The sequence below is a fragment of the Vespa crabro genome, chromosome 4 (genome assembly GCF_910589235.1).
Source record: "Vespa crabro chromosome 4, iyVesCrab1.2, whole genome shotgun sequence".
Lineage (NCBI taxonomy): Eukaryota > Metazoa > Arthropoda > Insecta > Hymenoptera > Vespidae > Vespa > Vespa crabro.
Window position 1 is genome coordinate 10242464 of NC_060958.1, and position 17776 is coordinate 10260239.

The following is a 17776-nucleotide window of genomic DNA, read 5'->3' on the forward strand; positions in this document are numbered from 1 at the left end:
TTTGTTCCCTGTCCCACATTTTATCCTTGAAAAATAATAGGATGATTTTTATCAATATGCGAGATAACAAAAATTATTCTCTTAAAAAATGCAAAAAATTAAAAGAAACAAGGAACAAAAAATGCGAGCGAATGCGATTAACTTTAATCATGTGATCATCTAACATTCGATAAATTTAATATAGCCACGGCATCGAACGGAAATTATCTATTTTTACATTTTACGTCAATTAATATTTTTTATTCGCTAACAAATTTTTCGTCCGAATAATACGAATTATGAAAGAAAAAATATATATAAAAACGAAGAGAAATGGATAATATGTATGCAAATGAAAGTATAGAGAATTTAATTATTGATCATGAAAAAGACAAGAGAAAAAAAGAAAAAAGAAAAAAAAAAAAGATTCAATGTCGCAGTCAAGAGTATAGAATATTTTAACATCCGCGAAAAAAGCACGAAACCAAGCGTACAATTGCCGAAAGGTAACGCGGAGAAATCAAATAAGCTCTCACTGTCTGTCTCTTCTGTCAAGCACGAGATCCAACATTTTCCCGACTAAAAATAAATAAAAAAAAAATAAATAAAAAAATTTAAAAAAAATAAAAAATAAAAAATAAAAAAAAAATAAAAATAGAAAAAAAAACGAGGAAAGAGGTGCGAGCTGTCCACATATCAATCCGAAGCCTCTGAAACGCGCAGCTCGTCGAGAAGCTCAAGATACACACATTTGTAAAGGCATACTCTTGTCCTACGCGTGCATGTAAATACATATACGTGTACGTGTATATATATATATATATATATATATATATATATATATATATATATATATATATCCATCCATATCTACCGCAGCATGTACATCGGACTTCCAACATATCGAGTTGTCTCTCACCCTTGTATGGATCCATGCCAAAAGGGTCTTCGTGTATGAAGGGACACACAGTATATAGGAAAGTTCTCCTCATACAATTTATAGATGGTAGAATATATCAGAGAAAGAGAGAAAGAGAAAGAGAAGAGAGAAAGGGAGAGAGAGAGAAAGAGAGAGAATACATAGTCGAACCATCAATACTATAACTGTATGTATCTCCAATACTACAGAATAAACGTAATACTGTAACCGCAAACAAGAGGGAGTACATTTCGATGAAGCCAAATAATTAGAACAACGAGAAGAGAACTCGTCATAGTGAGTTAACACGCATGTGTTCCTCAAAACGATCGAATACAATATCGATAATTTTATCGGCCGATCATTGTCCGATGAAATGCGATATTGTATCGCAATTTAATTTGGGCTTCCGATGAAACACGTTCATCGAACTAAATACAAAATTCTACTATTATTACGTAACACGTATACGAAAAGCGTTAGACAAGGTTCTATCTTTTGCTTTAGAATTTTCCCAAGTATTATCATATCGTACAAACTCATCCAACTAGCTCATTAGCTTCCAAGCTTTGATCTCATTCTCGCTCATTCACTCATTCATTCTCTCTCTCTTTTTCTCTCTCTCTCGCTCTCGCTTTTTCTCATCATATTATTATGTTTTCCTTTTCATATCCCGACAATATCTGTGAATGTGAGAAACGACCTTCTAGTTACGATTCCTTTTTTCCGACGCATTCTCGTTAACACGCATACGACTTTGCATTTATAATAAACGGCATCCCGTCCGTAAAAAAAAAAAAAGAAAAATAAATAAAAAGAAAAAAGAAGATAAAGAATAAACGGATAACGAGATTATAATATATACGAATTACTTTGTATAATCGTAACTCGGGAGAAAAATACGTTATCAATGATATCGCGAAAGTGCAAGTGAAACATCGATTTCACCCTATTTTCGTCTCAAACGATCGATACGAATAATAAAAACCCATCTCTTAATTGATAACTATCGAGAAAAGGATCGTTAATCTAATAATTATTTTACCGATGCGAAAACAAAATGAGAAATATTTAACTAGCAGTAAATAAATATAGAATAATATCTATCATGTAGAAATAAATTACTTTTTACGCGTAACCGATCAAAATAATATCACAATTTCATAAGATAACTAACGATTTTCCTCTTAAATAAAATTACATGAAAATAAATGAGTATACGCGTGTGTATATATTATATATATATATATATATATATATATATATAATATATAATACCTATATATGCGTATATATACATATTAATCCATCGAAATAACAAATTTAGTTTAGTACGATTTACGTCGATCATATAATTTTCAATTTGATAAAATCGAACGTCGAGGAGTAATAGTCGATGAGAATGATATCTACTCGCGTGTCAGTCAGGCTTTTAAAATATTCCATCAGTAAGCTCACAACCGACGGCGTATATCTCATTCCCGTTCCTCGTCTTCGCCGTCCTTGTCGTCTCACGAAGCCTCATAAACTCCGATGGGAATCGGGTTTCTTAATAACCACGGGACTTACATGGGCGAGTCACAACCGCGAATAAATTGCCTTTTTTTTATTTTTTTTTATTTTTTATTTTTTTTTCCATAGAAGAGAACACTAACTAAGGGAATACTAACGAAACGAACGGTTTATAACACGTACGTTATATTTATGAATTATTAGTTGATATGTAAAAAAAAAAAAAAAAAAAAAAAAGAAAAAAAGGAAAAAATTGAAAAAGGAAAAGAAAATTAGGGGAAGAAAAAAAAAAAAGAAAAAAAGATAAACGATCAGCGATCGTGTACATATGTACACTCTACATATTTTCTCTCTCGACGCTAATTGAACCGCGTTACGTAAAAGCGGATTATACTTGATACGATTTGCGATCGGTAAAGCCGATACCACCAACGTATGCTTTTGGATATAACAAACTGAATCGGATGAACCTGGATAACGTATATATGTATGCATGTACGTATACTACGTTTCAATGCAAAGTCCTAACAGTCGATATTTCTAAAACTTTTAATTAATTACCAAAATGTTCGGCAACGTTTCGTGTGTATGTATGTATGTATGTATGTATGTATATATATATATATATATATATATATATATATATATATATATATTGAATATAGGAATATATATTGAAAATACGAAAATACGAAAGATCATCATGATTTTATCCACGATTTGTAAGGATTCTCTCTTGGAACGATGCACTTAATAGTCTTTTAGAGTATGTATGCCCGCATCCAAAAGTTTTCGAGAAAATCGTCTATCTCAACAGGAAACTTACGAGGATTTCGTATAACGTCTTAAGAATCGAGCAATTCGACGAGTTTCAAGTAACTCGAAAGTTTTCGAGATTCTAAGATTTCGGATACCTATTCGAGTCAAAGAAGGTAATTGTTTATCCACTAAACCCGTTTAATCGAGTATGTGCAGGTACATTCGCAAAGTAAGTGTTCCAATGACAAACATATGAATACATGGAAAGTGGGTAAGCAAAAATTCATGTATCCCACGGAGATCTATGTACTTAAATATCTAAGCGAAATTAGTCGATATCAAGATTCGCGACTTGACTCGAGAGCTTACGCTTAAGATTCTCGTAAGAAATAAGAAGAAGACGAGCATCTAAAGTTAATTAAACGCGAAATTACTCTTCCCTTCTGGAACGTTCGAAGTCTCTTCGGAAGATAGGAAAAAAGAGAAAGGGTGATAGGATAAAGCGAGCGAGAGAGAGAGAGAGAGAGAGAGGGAGGGAGGGAGAAAGAGAGAGAGAGAGAGAGAGAGAAGAAAAAAAGATTAAGATTAACACAAAAGAATCGGATCCAAGGAGTAAGACTTGGCCTGGAGCCAACAAGAAACGCGCATAATTCATCGGTTACCTCCTTCACCTTCATCCTCGAAGGCCCTGTGCGTTCTACTCTTTCGGAATAACTCGACCGAGTTAAAATATGAATTATGACTAGAGACGACGGTGACGTTGCGCAAGAGATCATCGGATAAGGAAGGACTTATTTCACGTACGTATAAGGAAAAAATAAAATGAAAAAGAAAAAAAATGGAAGAGAAGGAGGAGGAGGAGGAGGAGGAAGATACAAGTAGAGGACGAACGAAGGGCGTAAAAAAGGCTCGTGAAGAGAAAAATAAATAGAGGTAGGGAAAAATGAGAGAAAGGGAGAAAGGGGAGAGGGAGAAAAGAGAGATGAGAAGGAGGAGGAGAAGCTCACGAGAGAAGAGGCTGCAACACGCCACGTCGACCGTAAACTTTTATTCGCATTCAAATTCAGGCTGAAAGCGTCCTTAAAACGAACGTATCTCTTCCTTCCTACTTTCCTCGCTCGTCCTCTCACACTTTACTTCCTTTTTCCATCGTTCTGGCCTGTACGAAACGCTTTCGTACACGTTTGCTGCCGACTAACAGCCGTCGTTTGAAAACTGGAAAATGCTTGTACTTCGAACGAGTAGACCATACCGAGACATACACCTGATCTTTCTCAAATTGACCATATAACGTCGTACCACCGACTAAATTTTACACTTTGAGAGAGAGAGAGAGAGAGAGAGAGAGAAAGAGAGAGAGAGAGAGAGAGAGCTAACATGCTATCGTAAAAAAGAATTTTTGTGCACGACACAATAAGACTCCGAACAAATGTCTTTGGCAATTTAACGCAAACGTCGCAAAAAATATTTTACCATTACCATTAAAGTTTTTTACTTAAGTACATTTGACTCTGTCATTTTGAAAAAATTTTGCAGGGAATCTGCATTTATTCACTTCATCAGATTGCAAAACTATAATCGTATATGATAATAGTCCCGTGATTTTTTATTTTAGGCTAAAAAAAAGTATTATAGAGAATGCAGATCTATAATCAAATATGGATAAATAAATAATCCTCTATTAGCGAAGAGAAAGAATTTCGTGAATATAAATTATAAATTATAAGCGATACAATATTAAAGTAATATTACTCGATCAATCATTTAACCAGTTAGTGCGGTCTCCAATACTTTTTTTTTTTTTTTTTTTTTTGTAATAACATCGCGGCCCAAATGCTTATGATTTTTAAGAAACCGGTTAAACTAGAGTCACTGTATATTATTCTTTATTAAAGATACGACTAGTTTCTACGAGAACTTCTTTGAAATCTCTTATAAATGGATCACCTTTCTCGCTTTGACGTAAGAATATAACAAGCAATCGTTTCACATTCTCAATTTAAAAATTTAACACGACCCGCGTTAGATTGAGAAACGTTGCGCTATAGAAGACCGGTTTCCTGAACGCGTCACAAAAAAAAAATAGATATACCACCGTCGTACATCGATACTTTGTTATATTGGCGCGTGACCACCACCACCACCACCACCACCACCACCACACTACATTCATATATCGTGGCGAAAAGAAAAAAAAAAGAGAGAGAGAGAAAAAAAAAAGGATATCGAAGGTGCCTGTGATAAAGTCGAAATGACAAAATAAGCGCATGTGTGCATGTAGATGTACGTACGTATGCGTGTGCGAGCCTGAAAAAAAACGAGATCATCAATCCTGTGAGATCACTTTGCGATTTAGTTTTATTTAATACAAAAAATTCATTCGAGACAAATTAATTGGCCATTTCTCTTTATATATATATAAATATATTGTATTAGCTACCTCGACTCGACTCGACTCTCCTTCCCTTACATTAAAATATTTCAATATGTAAATTCTATTTTACGAAATAGACTCGTGAGAATAATCTCAACCCTTTTTAGTTGGCTTTTACGACAAGCAAGAGGGATACTGTCGGCGTATTCTATTACCAGGCCACAGGAGGAGAGGAGATATAAGTATAAGGTAAAAAGATAGATCGCGCGCGATAGAGTTCTATGGAATAACTTTTTCGAGAGGAGGATGAAAAAATATGCGATATCTCTTTTCCATGTAGATATATAGTTTCATGGATTTTATTTTCGACGAAAAATAAAGATAAAAGAAGGAATGAGAGAGAGAGAGAGAGAGAGAGAGAGAGAGAGAGAGAGAGAGAGAGAGAGAGAGAAAGAAGAAAGTGAAATAGAGATTTCAAAACTTCAATCGCATTCACCGATTGCTTTGTATCCTAGGGAAAATAGAGGATGATATGAGAGTAGAGAGAGAGCGAGAGAGAGAGAGAGAATAGAGGGCCCGAAATGAAAGTGCACGTAACAGCTGCAACGCTATCGACAAATGCAGTTCCTCTCGTGAAAACGTAATCGTGACCGATTCAAGTTAACTCTTCTGTCCGTAGTTATTCATAAAGTCATGGCTCGATAGCCGCACACTAATTAAGGATTATCGATCGTCAAAATCGTATTCGACGAAATACAAGGCCGACATTGTCCACGATATACGTATACACGAGATATATCGGATTCATTTCTACGGAAATAATTAAACGTATGATTACATTGATTCAATGAAAAAAATAAAAAAAAAAATAAAATAAAAAAAAAAGAAAAAGAAAAAAAAATAAAGAAATCCATTTTTGAGAGTGACTTGCTATTGAATTCTCGATCGTGATATATTAATCATTATCATTATCTCTGAAAATGGAAAAGTTCGATTAATTTAATGAATATTCTTTTAACATGAGGGGGCTGGGGTAGGGAAAAAAAAATGCCCAGAGGAAATAAATCGTTATTGGAAGTAAACGATTGACCGTACAATCTTCATAATTACGTACGCTGTACGGTGGTGAAAGTTATGAGATATAACTCTCTCGATCGCCAACGAAGCTGATGTGTGGTGAATAAACTCCAATGATTGAACGTCGTATACCTATATACATACATAGATACAAATGATGGTGTTGGTAATTCAACGATATAATACTTGACCGTGAATAGTATCGATCGAGTTTGTTAAAACTCAATCATGCGTACCATAGTGAAATTGCCACGTGATAAATACATTACATGTTTACATACGAGTATGTACATATTACCATATCCAAGAATGTTCTTCAATATATCAAAAATAAAAATCAAAACAAACCTATATACCACCTATATAAGTTATAATTTCAAGTCGCAGTAAAACGAATAAACATATTAAATTGTTTTATGGAATAAATTAATCTTATCAAAGAATATACAATCGTATTTATGAATAATTATTCGAATGACTTTTGTTTTTGGTTTTTTTTTTCTTTTTTGTTTTTTTGTTCTTTTTTTTTTCTCAGAAACGAGAACTATCTCTCATTTATTTTCAGAAAGAAGAACTTTCTCTCATTCTTTTTCAGAAAGAGAGAGAGAGAGAACGAAAGAGAAAGAAAGAGAGAGAGAGAGAGAGAGAGAGAGAGAACGAAAGAGAAAGAAAGAGAGAGAGAGAGAGAGAGAGCACGTGACCGCTATAAAAGCACGTGGTCGGCCCGCGCATGTTGAACTTACCACGTGCGCGCGTCTTTTTAGCGACTTTTTTTTTTATCTTGAATGATCTCTTCCTCGCCATTCTTCGAGAAAAAGAAAGAAAATAAATAAGTGTAGGAAGTTTAAAAAAAAAAAAAAAAAAAAAGAAAAAAAAAGGAAAAAGAAAAGAAAAAAGAAAAAAGAAGAAGAAAAAAAAAAGAAAAAAAAAGGTACTCGTCCAGGCGACGCTTAAAAAGGTGAAAAATTATCACGCGCACTTGACACTAATTATCAACGTCCTCGATATGCTCGAACATGGAACATGTCACGAGATGTTCAATACTCGACACGAAACGACGCTTTGTAATGAAATACGATCGATGTGGATCGATTGTTTCATTCCTTTATGACATTGCTTTTTAGAGAGGAGAAAAAAAAGAAAAAGAAAAAAGGAAGAAAGAAAAAAGTAACGGAAAGTATAATACGTGACTTCGATATTGACAAAAAGGACAAAGGGTTAGTTAACCCGCAAATGTCGACAAGATGTAGACTTTTCAATGTAAAAAAAAAAAAAAAAAAAGAAAAAAGAAAAAAAAAAGAGAGGAAAAAAAAATAAATAAAACTGTTTCGAAAGTTCCGCGTTACGCTGATTATAAGCGTGACAAAAAGAAGAAGCCAAAGAAGAAAGAAAGAGATAGATAAATAGAGAGAAAGAGAGAGAGAGAGAGAGAGAGAGAGAGAGAGAGACAAAAAAGAGAACACATGACGCGCGAAAACGTAGATTCCGTCGTAATACACGGAAGTCGAAGAATCTGTAGAAGAAATTATGTTCAACGTCTACCAGAGAAGAGATTCCTTCGGAGGTAAGATAGAAATCGAGCGAAGAGGACGCATTTAGGGGGAAAGGCTAGAAGAGGAAGAGAGAAAGAGCGAGAGAGAGGGAGAAAGAGAGAAAATGAAAAGTAAGAGTGAGAAGGATAGAATGAGGGGGAGAACAAGAGGAAAAGAGAAGAAGCATAAGCAGAGCCGGTTGAACCGGCATATCTCGTCTTGTTCTTCGAACGAAAGGACGAAGGTTAGAGAGAAAGAAAGAGAGAGAGAGAAAGAAAAAGAGAGACAGAGAAATAGAGAGAGAGAGAGAGAGAGAGAGAGAGAGAGAGAGAGAGACCACAGTGAACAAACTCATAGAAAAAAGGAAATGTAAGGGGAAATGAGAGTGCAATGGAGAAAACAAGTTAAAAGAGAATACAAAAGGGAGAAAAAGGAAAGAGAAAAAATTCTCCTCTTTTTTTTTTTTCCTTTCCCCACCCCCTCCCTCGTAATCAAGTGACGTAAGGAAAGAAATTATATAAATAATAAAAGTTTACCTCGTGAGCACGCGGGTGTTGATGACTGCAATGACGATGCTCGAACATTCCACACACAAGATCCACACCGCACACAACGATGAAAACAACGAGCGGCAATGATACGGTGCCGCATTGCATCTTCAACCGCACACGGGCCGCCATCACAGACGACGCTCCCACTGGCAAAGCATGACACGTACTGAGCGCGCCCGCCGACATCGTACATTTATATAGGCGCCGTCGCGAGCAGCGCCACGCCGGCGCTCACGCTCGATATCTCGAACGCTCTGTTAGACGACGAGGAAGACGACGACGACGACGACAACCCTCTCCTCTCTTCTCCTTCTTCTCTTTATTATCGTTACTCTTCTTCTTTTTCTTCTTCCTGTCTTTACCACCAACGTTATCGCTACTGTTATTGCCGTTGTCGTTCAGCCGATATACTCTGTCGTCTTTGAGATCTGAAAAATATATATTGACGCGAGTGTCAATTTAAAATCGCGAGCGAACAATTTATATCATTTAATAATCAAATGATTATTAAATGATATATCTATTTATATCGGACTTTTTTGTTTTGTCTTGTCTTTTTCCTTCTTTCATTAATTAATTTTTTCTTTTTTTTTTTTTTTCTTACCTCTCTTCAAACTCATACGAATCAACGTATACGTCATTTTCAATGACGAACTTTATTATAAACGTTCAGAAATATCTTCAATATATTTATAACAATTATCTTTATCAAAGATATTATCGGGTGAACACGCATCTAATCGTTCCAATTAAATTCGATTGTTTTTAAATATTAACTTGGAAATATTTTTAAATGGTTAAAACTTTAATTTAATATTTTAATTCTGTTCGATAATATTTCCTATAAATTTGTTTAAGTATTACCTCAAGAATATTCTCCGAATGTTGTTACTCGCAATAATATCACGAATGTAAATACAAGGTCAATTTAATTGTCCTTCAACGGGCGTGATTGTTTCACGAGTTAAATTTTACGTACACGTTAAATAATCGTGCAATAAAACGTTCATTTTATTTTTCGTAATGATTGAAAAGTATATCATTGCTTTTTTACTGTGATTCTTTTTACGATTAATTACACAAAAAACAATACAAATCCGTTCCCAAATATATTTATTAACTTACGATATAAATAATTATATATATATATATATATATATATATATATATATATATATATACATATATATATACATTTAAATATAGAACTTAATTTATATCATTACATTAGTTTTATTATTTACAAATTTGAGCAAACCATTGTTTACTCTGTCCACAGTTTTTATTTACGCAATGAGGACATCTTGTCAAAAATTTCGGATTTATGGTCTGTTTTGATTGTAAATGATTAACAACAATATCTGTTAAAGCATCTATAAATAATGGATGATCATTCGGCGCCGCGGATCTTCTTATATTTTCAATTCCAAGCTGAAAATAAATTAAATATTTTAATTTTAATTCTATAGACAATAAGATTATTAATCTTCTTACTTCCTCTGCTAATTCTTGACAATATTCGATATCCATTTCATGAAGCGTTTCTATATGTTCATTAACAAATGCAACGGGTACTAAAATAAAATTCTTCTTTCCTTGCTTTACGTAACCCTTTAATGCGTCATCCGTAAAAGGAGCTAACCAAGGTAAAGGTCCAACCTAAAGAACAAATTAATTATACGTGACGTGCTCTGGTAAAAAAAAAAAAAAAAAAAAAAAGAAAACAAAACAAAAAGTTATAACGTGCGAAAACGAATTTACAAGATAAACGCGTTTTAGTTAAAATTTATACACTTCATAATAGGATGGTCTATTTTGTTTCATGTAATTATTGTGAAGTCAATAATTATTTTAGGAAATTGGATTTGGCCTCATTGCAAAGAGCATACTTTTATCTACAAAAAAAAAAAAAAAAAAAAGCATAAAAAAATCAAAATCGATTTTTTTTTGCATCTCAATTCCTTCTTAACAACATGTACACATCATATATGTTAATTAATTCTGGTTTAAACACATTAAAAAAATTATCTACCTTAGATTGCCACACTAAACTGTATGGATTGCAAAACTGTAATTCTTGCATAACTAACTGAACTGTAGCTCCAATTTCAGAGGGATATGGATCTCCTCTATTTACTGCCTAAAATAAACGAATGACATAAAATCAATATATATATTCCTTAATGAAGTAAAAGTGAAACTAAAGTCTAAATAAATTAAAGGTTATTATATAAAAATAAATTAACCTTTAATGGAAGAGAATGGGCAGAAAATAAAATCATAACATCTTTTCTTTTGTCACTAGGAAAATGTTCAAGCTCATCCTTAATTCTCTGTGCAATAGTTTTGATAAAAAGTGGATGCGTCGCCCACCTATCTATTATACTCCATTTCATATTTTTTGGTAATTCTCTGTAAATAATATTAATTAATGTATTGATATTGAACAGTTATGAACAAATGTTTTTAATAAATAAATCCTATCACCTATTTTTATAGTATGCATGTATAGCATTAAAACTGGATCCAGATGTGGCACAACTATATTGTGGATATTGTGAAAATATAATTGTGCGTTCTACTCCATCTCTGAAAATATATATAATTGTTTTCTATAGTTAATAAGTCAAGATTCATGTTTAATAGAATTCTTACTGTTCTATTTCATTAAGTGTATCTTCTGTAAGAGGATCAACATAACGAAAAGCTACATAATATTTATGTGGCGCAGTTTCTGGTGAAATTTGATCCAATTTTTTACATAATAGTTCACCCTGTTTATTAGTCCATTCTAAAATAGGAGATCCACCACCTATTTCAGAATATTTTTTTTGTACTTCAGGTGTACGACGTTTAGCAATCCACGGTCCAAGTTGACTAAAATATAACCAAAATATAACCAAAAATTTGAGATCAATATATATATATATATTACTATTATTATTATTATTATTATTATATGTGTAGAATATATGAGTAATATCATGAAAAATATTATATTAAACCTTTGAATTGGTAACTGAATCATGTCACGATCTGTCATAATACGTAATAAATATCCATAAACTTGGGATATACTAATTGGTCCTCCCATGTTCAACATTAATATACCAGTTTTTGGTTTCTCCAAAGGATTAATATATGATTTCACTGAAATAGCTCGTGTAGATAAACGTAATATTTTTCCTACACATTGTCCTATACATAGAATTACAAATGTCATACAAAGGTATTGTCATTATACAATTAATTAAATTCTAATGAAATTTATAAAAATTGATATGTATGATAAATATATTACTACAGAAAATGAATTAGAGAAATGTATTACAAATTTACTTACCTAATTGTATAAAACTTGATAAATTAATAATACTCATCTTAACAATAAATACACTTTATAAAACGTTAAAATGTAAGAGAACGTTTGCACGAAAGTAATATAATAATATTACGCGAAATTAACGTTGTGCAAAATCACGATGATAATCAATACAGTAAGTATTATAGGTTATGTTCGGTTTGTCGAACTCAGCAAGCTCCCAAGACATGTGCAAACGCATCGAGAATATTCAACCGTCAGAAACCAATTCTGGATTCTTCGTTACGGAGGTACTTAATTTTTGACGCATTTAACTTTTGATTATCGTGAAATAATCATTTTCCTTGAGGACAGATAATATTTATATAATATCATGACGGATGAAACTATTGAAGAGTTAGGACCATCCGATCTGGGTACTTTGGATTTGTAAGTATTGAAACTTACCGAATTTGTGCGTAAAGGAGAAACGAGGAGAAACTTTAACGTTCATCTCTTAAATTTTCTGCTTGCAGTTGGGAAAAGGTGTACACCGAAGAACTCGATAATTTCAAGGATCACGGAGACGTAGGTGAAATATGGTTCGGTAATAGGGCTTCACTGAATATTGTCAAGTAAGAACACCATTTAATAAAAGTTAATCGTAAAAAAAAAATTAAAGGTGAATAATAAACGCGGAGAATTAATGCACTTTGCCGCGAAAACATAAACTGCGTTTATCGTGTTCTATTGTACCACCAGCGCCATCTCTCATTAACGTTCGAAAATTTCAAACGTTGAATTTGAATTTGAAGATAATATATAATAAAATAACGAATGAACGATTTTTAATCTTTCATTATATATTTTGAAACTTCCTCCTATGTTTTGTCTTTTCTATCATATTCATATATCTTTTCTTTTTTTCCAACAGATGGATCAGCACAAAATTAAATCTCGATATGGAAAACGATAGAATAATAGATATAGGTTGTGGAAATGGTATGATGTTAGTAGAACTTGCTAAGAAAGGTTTTAAACTATTAACCGGAATAGATTATTCTCAGAAAGCTATTGATTTAGCTAATGAAGTATTGAAAGAAAATAATGTGTCTTGTTCGAATTTACAAGTATGCGATATTCTCGATATCGATAAACATGGATTGTTAATGAATTATTTCAAAGTGGTGCACGACAAAGGTACTTACGATGCGATCAGTCTTCATCCTGAACAGCCAGCTGATAAACGAAGAAAATATATTGATAATGTGTATAATATCCTTCAATCAAATGGATATTTAATTTTAACTTCGTGCAATTGGACCAAAGATGAATTATTAATTCATTTCAAGAATAGTAAGTTGAAATAAAGATCATAATATTAATCATATTAATTTAATCGTACTATAATTATTTTCAGAGTATGATTTTATTCATGAACTTCCTGTCGATTCATTTCAATTTGGTGGCAAACATGGCAATATTGTTACGCAATTGGTCTTTAAAAAAAAAATAAACAATCTCTAATTGATACAACGAATCCAATTACATATTATAATTTCATTAAATAAATTAGAACTGATTGTTAGCATAAAAAATCATGTCTTATTTTTTCTACTAACTATTATTTTATTCTTATACCATGTATCATAATTAGATTTAAACAAACGAAAGATAATAGGATTATGATAGAAATTAATAAGGATTTCAAAATTTATTCGTGCATGAGAAATCGAAGTAAGTACATAATCGAAGAGGAGAGAGAGAGAGAGAGAGTGTGTGTCATAAATTTGTTAAATCATTATCAAATTACAAACTTTACAAAAGGCACTAATACTAAAGTAAATATTGCGATCATCGATACTATATATCTTCTTTTAATATATGCATTAGCTTAAATAATTAACGATATTCCTCTAGTGCAATATCTTTGGTACATTAAGGCATCATTGGCATATGCAGACTTCACGCCTACTACTAATTTTAAGTAAAGAACAAGATAGAAAATACACATTGTACTATTATTCAGTGTAGATATACTCCAGAGATTAAAATATTGACAATAGAGAATAATTTTTCTATAAATTCTATTAAAGAATTTCAGACGTATTAATTTATTAATTCAAGCCTAATCATGTCATAGTAAAAATAAATTGCATATTATAGATAATAAATAAATTTGAAACCTACTATTTAAATACAGTCTGAATCACGTACGTCGTTAAATATATGTAAATATAAATATATATATATATATATATTTTTTTTTTTGATTCATGAGCACACTTCGATACGTAATAAGAAAATTCGGTGATGTGTCGTATATTTCACATTTTGTGACTTACATCTTATCGATCGCATACTAATGAATTTATTTTCATCTGAAATTCATATTTCATTGAGTTGGTTGCTCCTAATGTAAACGAATTCGCTAGTCAAAGTTTTGTTAATATAGAAATATGATGCATCGAGTGTTTAATACGTCTAACGACTGTAACTAAACGTAATGAAATACGTTAGAAAAAATAAAAAAACTCTATACATTCTTTCGTTAAGTAAATCGAATCAGATGAAAATATGATATTGGAAAATGTTTAATATACGTGGAACGTACAGAAGGTACCAAATATTTAATATCTTTTTTAGTCGAGTGTACGAGTTTAAAAAAAAAAAATTGTTCACTAACTCGTCAATCGCTATTGACACTTTTATATAAGTACGTCATTGTAATTAAGCAAAAAGAAAAATGAAGATTTTTAAATAATTACATTTTACAAGAATTTTCTTTTAAACGTATCGAAGGATTTATAAATAATTAATCCTTCCTAAGAGCAACGTTGTAACAAGAAATATCATCCAGGAAAGTGAGAAGATGGATGAACAGCCTGAAAAATTAATGAAGTTAAATAAACGTTATCTAATTTTATCAAATAATAATTTAGATTACCGCTGCACATCAAATTATTCTCGACGTATCCTTCGCGACAATAACAACGTTTTCCGGAGGTAGTGTTATTTCCTTTAACGGTACAATGCGCCCCTTCGATACATTCATTATCATCGTTGCAAGATGCCCTGATAGCTGAAAAGATAAATATTTAACAATTTGACAAAATTAGACTACTTCCCGAAAGAAAATATTTATCGCGTCAAGAAAGTAGGTCAGCCCAATTAATAAAATCGAATGCATTATTAAGAAAAGATAAACTCATCGTCGCCGTATTAATTTTCCACAGGTTTGCATTTATAATCGTTCATGCGTGAAAGAATCTATAACGTGATTTAGGCTGATCGTTCGCAACAAATCTATGAGATGTACACTTGACGTGTTTAATGTTATAATGTGTGCCTGTCAGTACGAAATTACATAGTACTACGCTTTTAATACCGTATTATCAATTCAAATTGTTTCATTTCCGTTCAATTCCTAAAATTGTACGTTTACATGCATATATTATATATATATATATATATATATATATATATATATATATATATATATATATATATATGTGAAGAATCTTTCGATATTTATTGGTCTGATTGTCGATAGGTTTACGACATGCAAAAAATAGTTCTTTTTTTTCATTATAGATGATCGTGCGGCGGAACAATAGAAAACTTTATCATACGTTTGTAATGTCCTTTTCGTGTTTTTATTTTTTCTTTTTCTTTTTTTTTTTTTTTTTTCTTTTTTTTTCGTACAAGATCGAATATTCTTAAAAGAAGACGATGAACAGTATAAGAAGCGATAGTACTCTTAAGGTGTGCCAATTTGCATAGATAACCATAAACGCGGTACGTACATCGTCATATGTTCACATATTGCAAGGGAACACGTAAGTGTATGCAAATGTTACTATGTGCCACCAACTTGTGGAACTTCTATCGTAACCATTCGAAACTTCAGTTTACTTTGTAGGAAACTTTGAAAAAATTTTCACATTTTTTATGTAAATTCAAAAGTAATCCCTGTTTTTGTTTTTTTGATATATATATATATATATATATAAAAGAGCAACCATTTATAATTCGTAATAGAAATTTACCTTTGTATTTGTTGGTACAAGCACCGTTTACAGGAGCATTGTAATCACCACAAAGACAACGAGTCTTTCCATCCCTTTGATCGGCCAAACACGTAGTATTTTGAATTCCAGCACAATCCGATTCTGATCTACATTCTCGCGCCTTTCCTACTGAAATAAGATCGAGAAGAACGTTATGAAATTTGATAATAAAAAATTTCTTATCGGAAAAAGACAGATTTATCATAAACGTCATTTGTTTTCATTTGATATATCGCATCGACATAAATAAAATCGTATTAGGAACGAAAAAATAAACGATTGATTTGAACAATCAAAAAAAAAAAAAAAAAGAAAAAAAAACAAGATTTCGAAATTATCGATTCGACAAATTATTCCAACATTTTGAGTTCGTCGGAATTATTTCACCTTCGGTATTTAAGACATTGGTTTGCATTTGTGAGTGGCATGCCCTTGACACTCGAAATATAAGATTCCCTTATAAGATATGCGATCTTGATCACACCATAGTGAAGGGACTCTTTACGAAGTAATGGATAATATAAAAAAAAAAAAAAAAAGAAAAAAGAAAAAAAAAAGGAAGGAAGAAAGAGTTCAAACGAATTCTCTTGCGGCCTCATTGAGATTCTTACGTGTGAAAATATGATAAAAATAAAATATTCAAGAGCTAAATCAAACTACGAAGATCAGAAAAGATTAATTTTGGTTAATATCCGGATTGTTACGTTTTCTACGTAATCATAAAGGATAAATTTATCGAAAATTTTCAATTAATTATCTCAATCTTTTGTACGTATTAGATAATGGGGAGAAATATGGCGGAAGTATTAATCGACTTTGCAAAATCTGCACCGCGTAAAAGGGAATGATAGAAACGGGAAAGATTACCGTGAAACGCAAGGCAGAAGTCCTTTGATCAAACTCATTTAATAACTTCTATCAGAAGGATTACGTTAATTCACGAAGGATTTATCTCGGAGATTTCGCTTTGACTTACCCGGAGTAGGAGGCGGTGGTGGATTTTGATTTTGATTTTGCGAATTGGTCTTTCCAAAAGTTGTAAGAGAGTAGCTCGTAGATGGTAAAATTACGAAAACAATTAAAATAGCCGAAGTACAAATCCAAAAATTCATTCCTTCCTTCATATTTTTCATTGAAAATGAATATACTCTTTGGAGAACTCTTTTTGAAGTGTCGCTATCACTCTTCGGTCACGTTCGACACGTTATAACACTTAACGCAAAAACGATAGATTTTTAATAATTTGCAAAGTGAAAAAGAAGAGAACAGTCGCACTTTTTTGTCCTTTCTTTTTTTTTTTGTTTGTTTGTTTGTTTGTTTGTTTGTTTTTTTTTTCTTTGTCTTCTATTTTCTTATTCCCACACCGTTCTTACAACGAAACCTCCTACTTTTCTCGCGAAATATCGTTATCAATGTGAAACCCTTAAACGATACAACTTCTTTTCTTAACGTTTCACTCTTTGCGAATGGAAAAAGCTTTCACATGAATTTCCTTTACATAGCAAGAAGTCAGAAGTGGTAGGGTATTAGCTCTGATTCGTAGACTGCGTGTTGCAAGGACGTTGGTAGGCCTTTTAAGCCTTCGAAAGAACCCCCACCCTAAAGCCGGCGCATATTACCACTACCGTACCGGCAAACACCCTATGCCAAAACGTTCTTACCTCGATTTCTCCTCTCCTCTCAGCGATACGTGCACGCTTTG

General features: G+C 32.2%; 4 protein-coding genes across 8 annotated transcripts in view; 1 reads left to right on the plus strand and 3 right to left on the minus strand.

The window, feature by feature from the left end:
• LOC124423619 (leishmanolysin-like peptidase) overlaps positions 1 to 12611 on the minus strand; it is a 257493-nt gene extending 244882 nt beyond the window's left edge. The window contains exons 1-2 of one of the 3 annotated variants that reach the window (XM_046961549.1): positions 12473 to 12611; positions 8689 to 9131 (exon numbers count right to left, since the gene is read on the minus strand). In XM_046961549.1, coding sequence (XP_046817505.1) covers positions 8689 to 8889 — 201 coding nt within the window. In that variant the 5' untranslated portion in view covers positions 8890 to 9131; positions 12473 to 12611. Of the gene's footprint in view, positions 1 to 8688; positions 9132 to 12472 lie in introns of those variants that run through there. The other 2 variants (XM_046961551.1, XM_046961550.1) reach the window with 2 other exon arrangements.
• Positions 9917 to 12598, minus strand: LOC124423621 (ferrochelatase, mitochondrial). Of its 2 annotated transcripts, none has more exons than XM_046961557.1 (8): positions 12473 to 12598; positions 11709 to 11901; positions 11359 to 11580; positions 11191 to 11292; positions 10950 to 11115; positions 10736 to 10843; positions 10198 to 10362; positions 9917 to 10134 (listed from the first exon to the last, which is right to left on the minus strand). In XM_046961557.1, exons 1-8 carry the CDS (start codon positions 12516 to 12518, stop codon positions 9940 to 9942), a joined length of 1197 nt encoding a protein of 398 aa, XP_046817513.1. In that variant the 5' UTR covers positions 12519 to 12598; the 3' UTR covers positions 9917 to 9939. The 2 variants fall into 2 exon arrangements, with proteins under 2 accessions (XP_046817513.1, XP_046817514.1); XM_046961558.1 differs by lacking the exon at positions 12473 to 12598 and adding an exon at positions 12047 to 12188.
• On the plus strand, positions 12187 to 13602 carry LOC124423622 (EEF1A lysine methyltransferase 2). The gene is made up of 5 exons (XM_046961559.1): positions 12187 to 12315; positions 12380 to 12454; positions 12541 to 12639; positions 12939 to 13360; positions 13425 to 13602. Exons 2-5 carry the CDS (start codon positions 12399 to 12401, stop codon positions 13529 to 13531), a joined length of 684 nt encoding a protein of 227 aa, XP_046817515.1. The 5' UTR covers positions 12187 to 12315; positions 12380 to 12398; the 3' UTR covers positions 13532 to 13602.
• Positions 13603 to 13703: 101 nt separating this feature from the next.
• On the minus strand, positions 13704 to 17633 carry LOC124423623 (low-density lipoprotein receptor 1). Of its 2 annotated transcripts, none has more exons than XM_046961562.1 (4): positions 17051 to 17633; positions 16054 to 16200; positions 14952 to 15086; positions 13704 to 14889 (listed from the first exon to the last, which is right to left on the minus strand). In XM_046961562.1, the coding sequence occupies exons 1-4, from the start codon at positions 17205 to 17207 to the stop codon at positions 14810 to 14812; spliced, it is 519 nt and encodes a 172-aa protein (XP_046817518.1). In that variant the 5' UTR covers positions 17208 to 17633; the 3' UTR covers positions 13704 to 14809. The 2 variants fall into 2 exon arrangements, with proteins under 2 accessions (XP_046817518.1, XP_046817517.1); XM_046961561.1 differs by having other exon boundaries at positions 16054 to 16203; positions 17051 to 17632.
• Between the last annotated feature and the right edge of the window lie 143 nt (positions 17634 to 17776).

Excerpts from the sequence above, each read along its gene's own strand:
- LOC124423622 (XM_046961559.1), top strand. The coding sequence starts at position 12,399 with ATGACGGATGAAACTATTGAAGAGTTAGGACCATCCGATCTGGGTACT. Across the intron at positions 12,640-12,938 it reads GCTTCACTGAATATTGTCAA|ATGGATCAGCACAAAATTAA; the intron begins GTAAGAACACCA and ends TTTTTCCAACAG. Across the intron at positions 13,361-13,424 it reads ATTAATTCATTTCAAGAATA|AGTATGATTTTATTCATGAA; the intron begins GTAAGTTGAAAT and ends AATTATTTTCAG.
- LOC124423623 (XM_046961561.1), bottom strand. The coding sequence starts at position 17,207 with ATGAAAAATATGAAGGAAGGAATGAATTTTTGGATTTGTACTTCGGCT. Across the intron at positions 16,204-17,050 it reads ACCACCGCCTCCTACTCCGG|TAGGAAAGGCGCGAGAATGT; the intron begins GTAAGTCAAAGC and ends ATCTTATTTCAG. Across the intron at positions 14,890-14,951 it reads GAATAATTTGATGTGCAGCG|GCTGTTCATCCATCTTCTCA; the intron begins GTAATCTAAATT and ends TTAATTTTTCAG.
- LOC124423621 (XM_046961557.1), bottom strand. The coding sequence starts at position 12,518 with ATGAACGTTAAAGTTTCTCCTCGTTTCTCCTTTACGCACAAATTCG. Across the intron at positions 11,902-12,472 it reads CTCCTTTACGCACAAATTCG|GACAATGTGTAGGAAAAATA; the intron begins GTAAGTTTCAAT and ends TTCTATGTATAG. Across the intron at positions 11,293-11,358 it reads ACACTTAATGAAATAGAACA|AGATGGAGTAGAACGCACAA; the intron begins GTAAGAATTCTA and ends ATATATTTTCAG.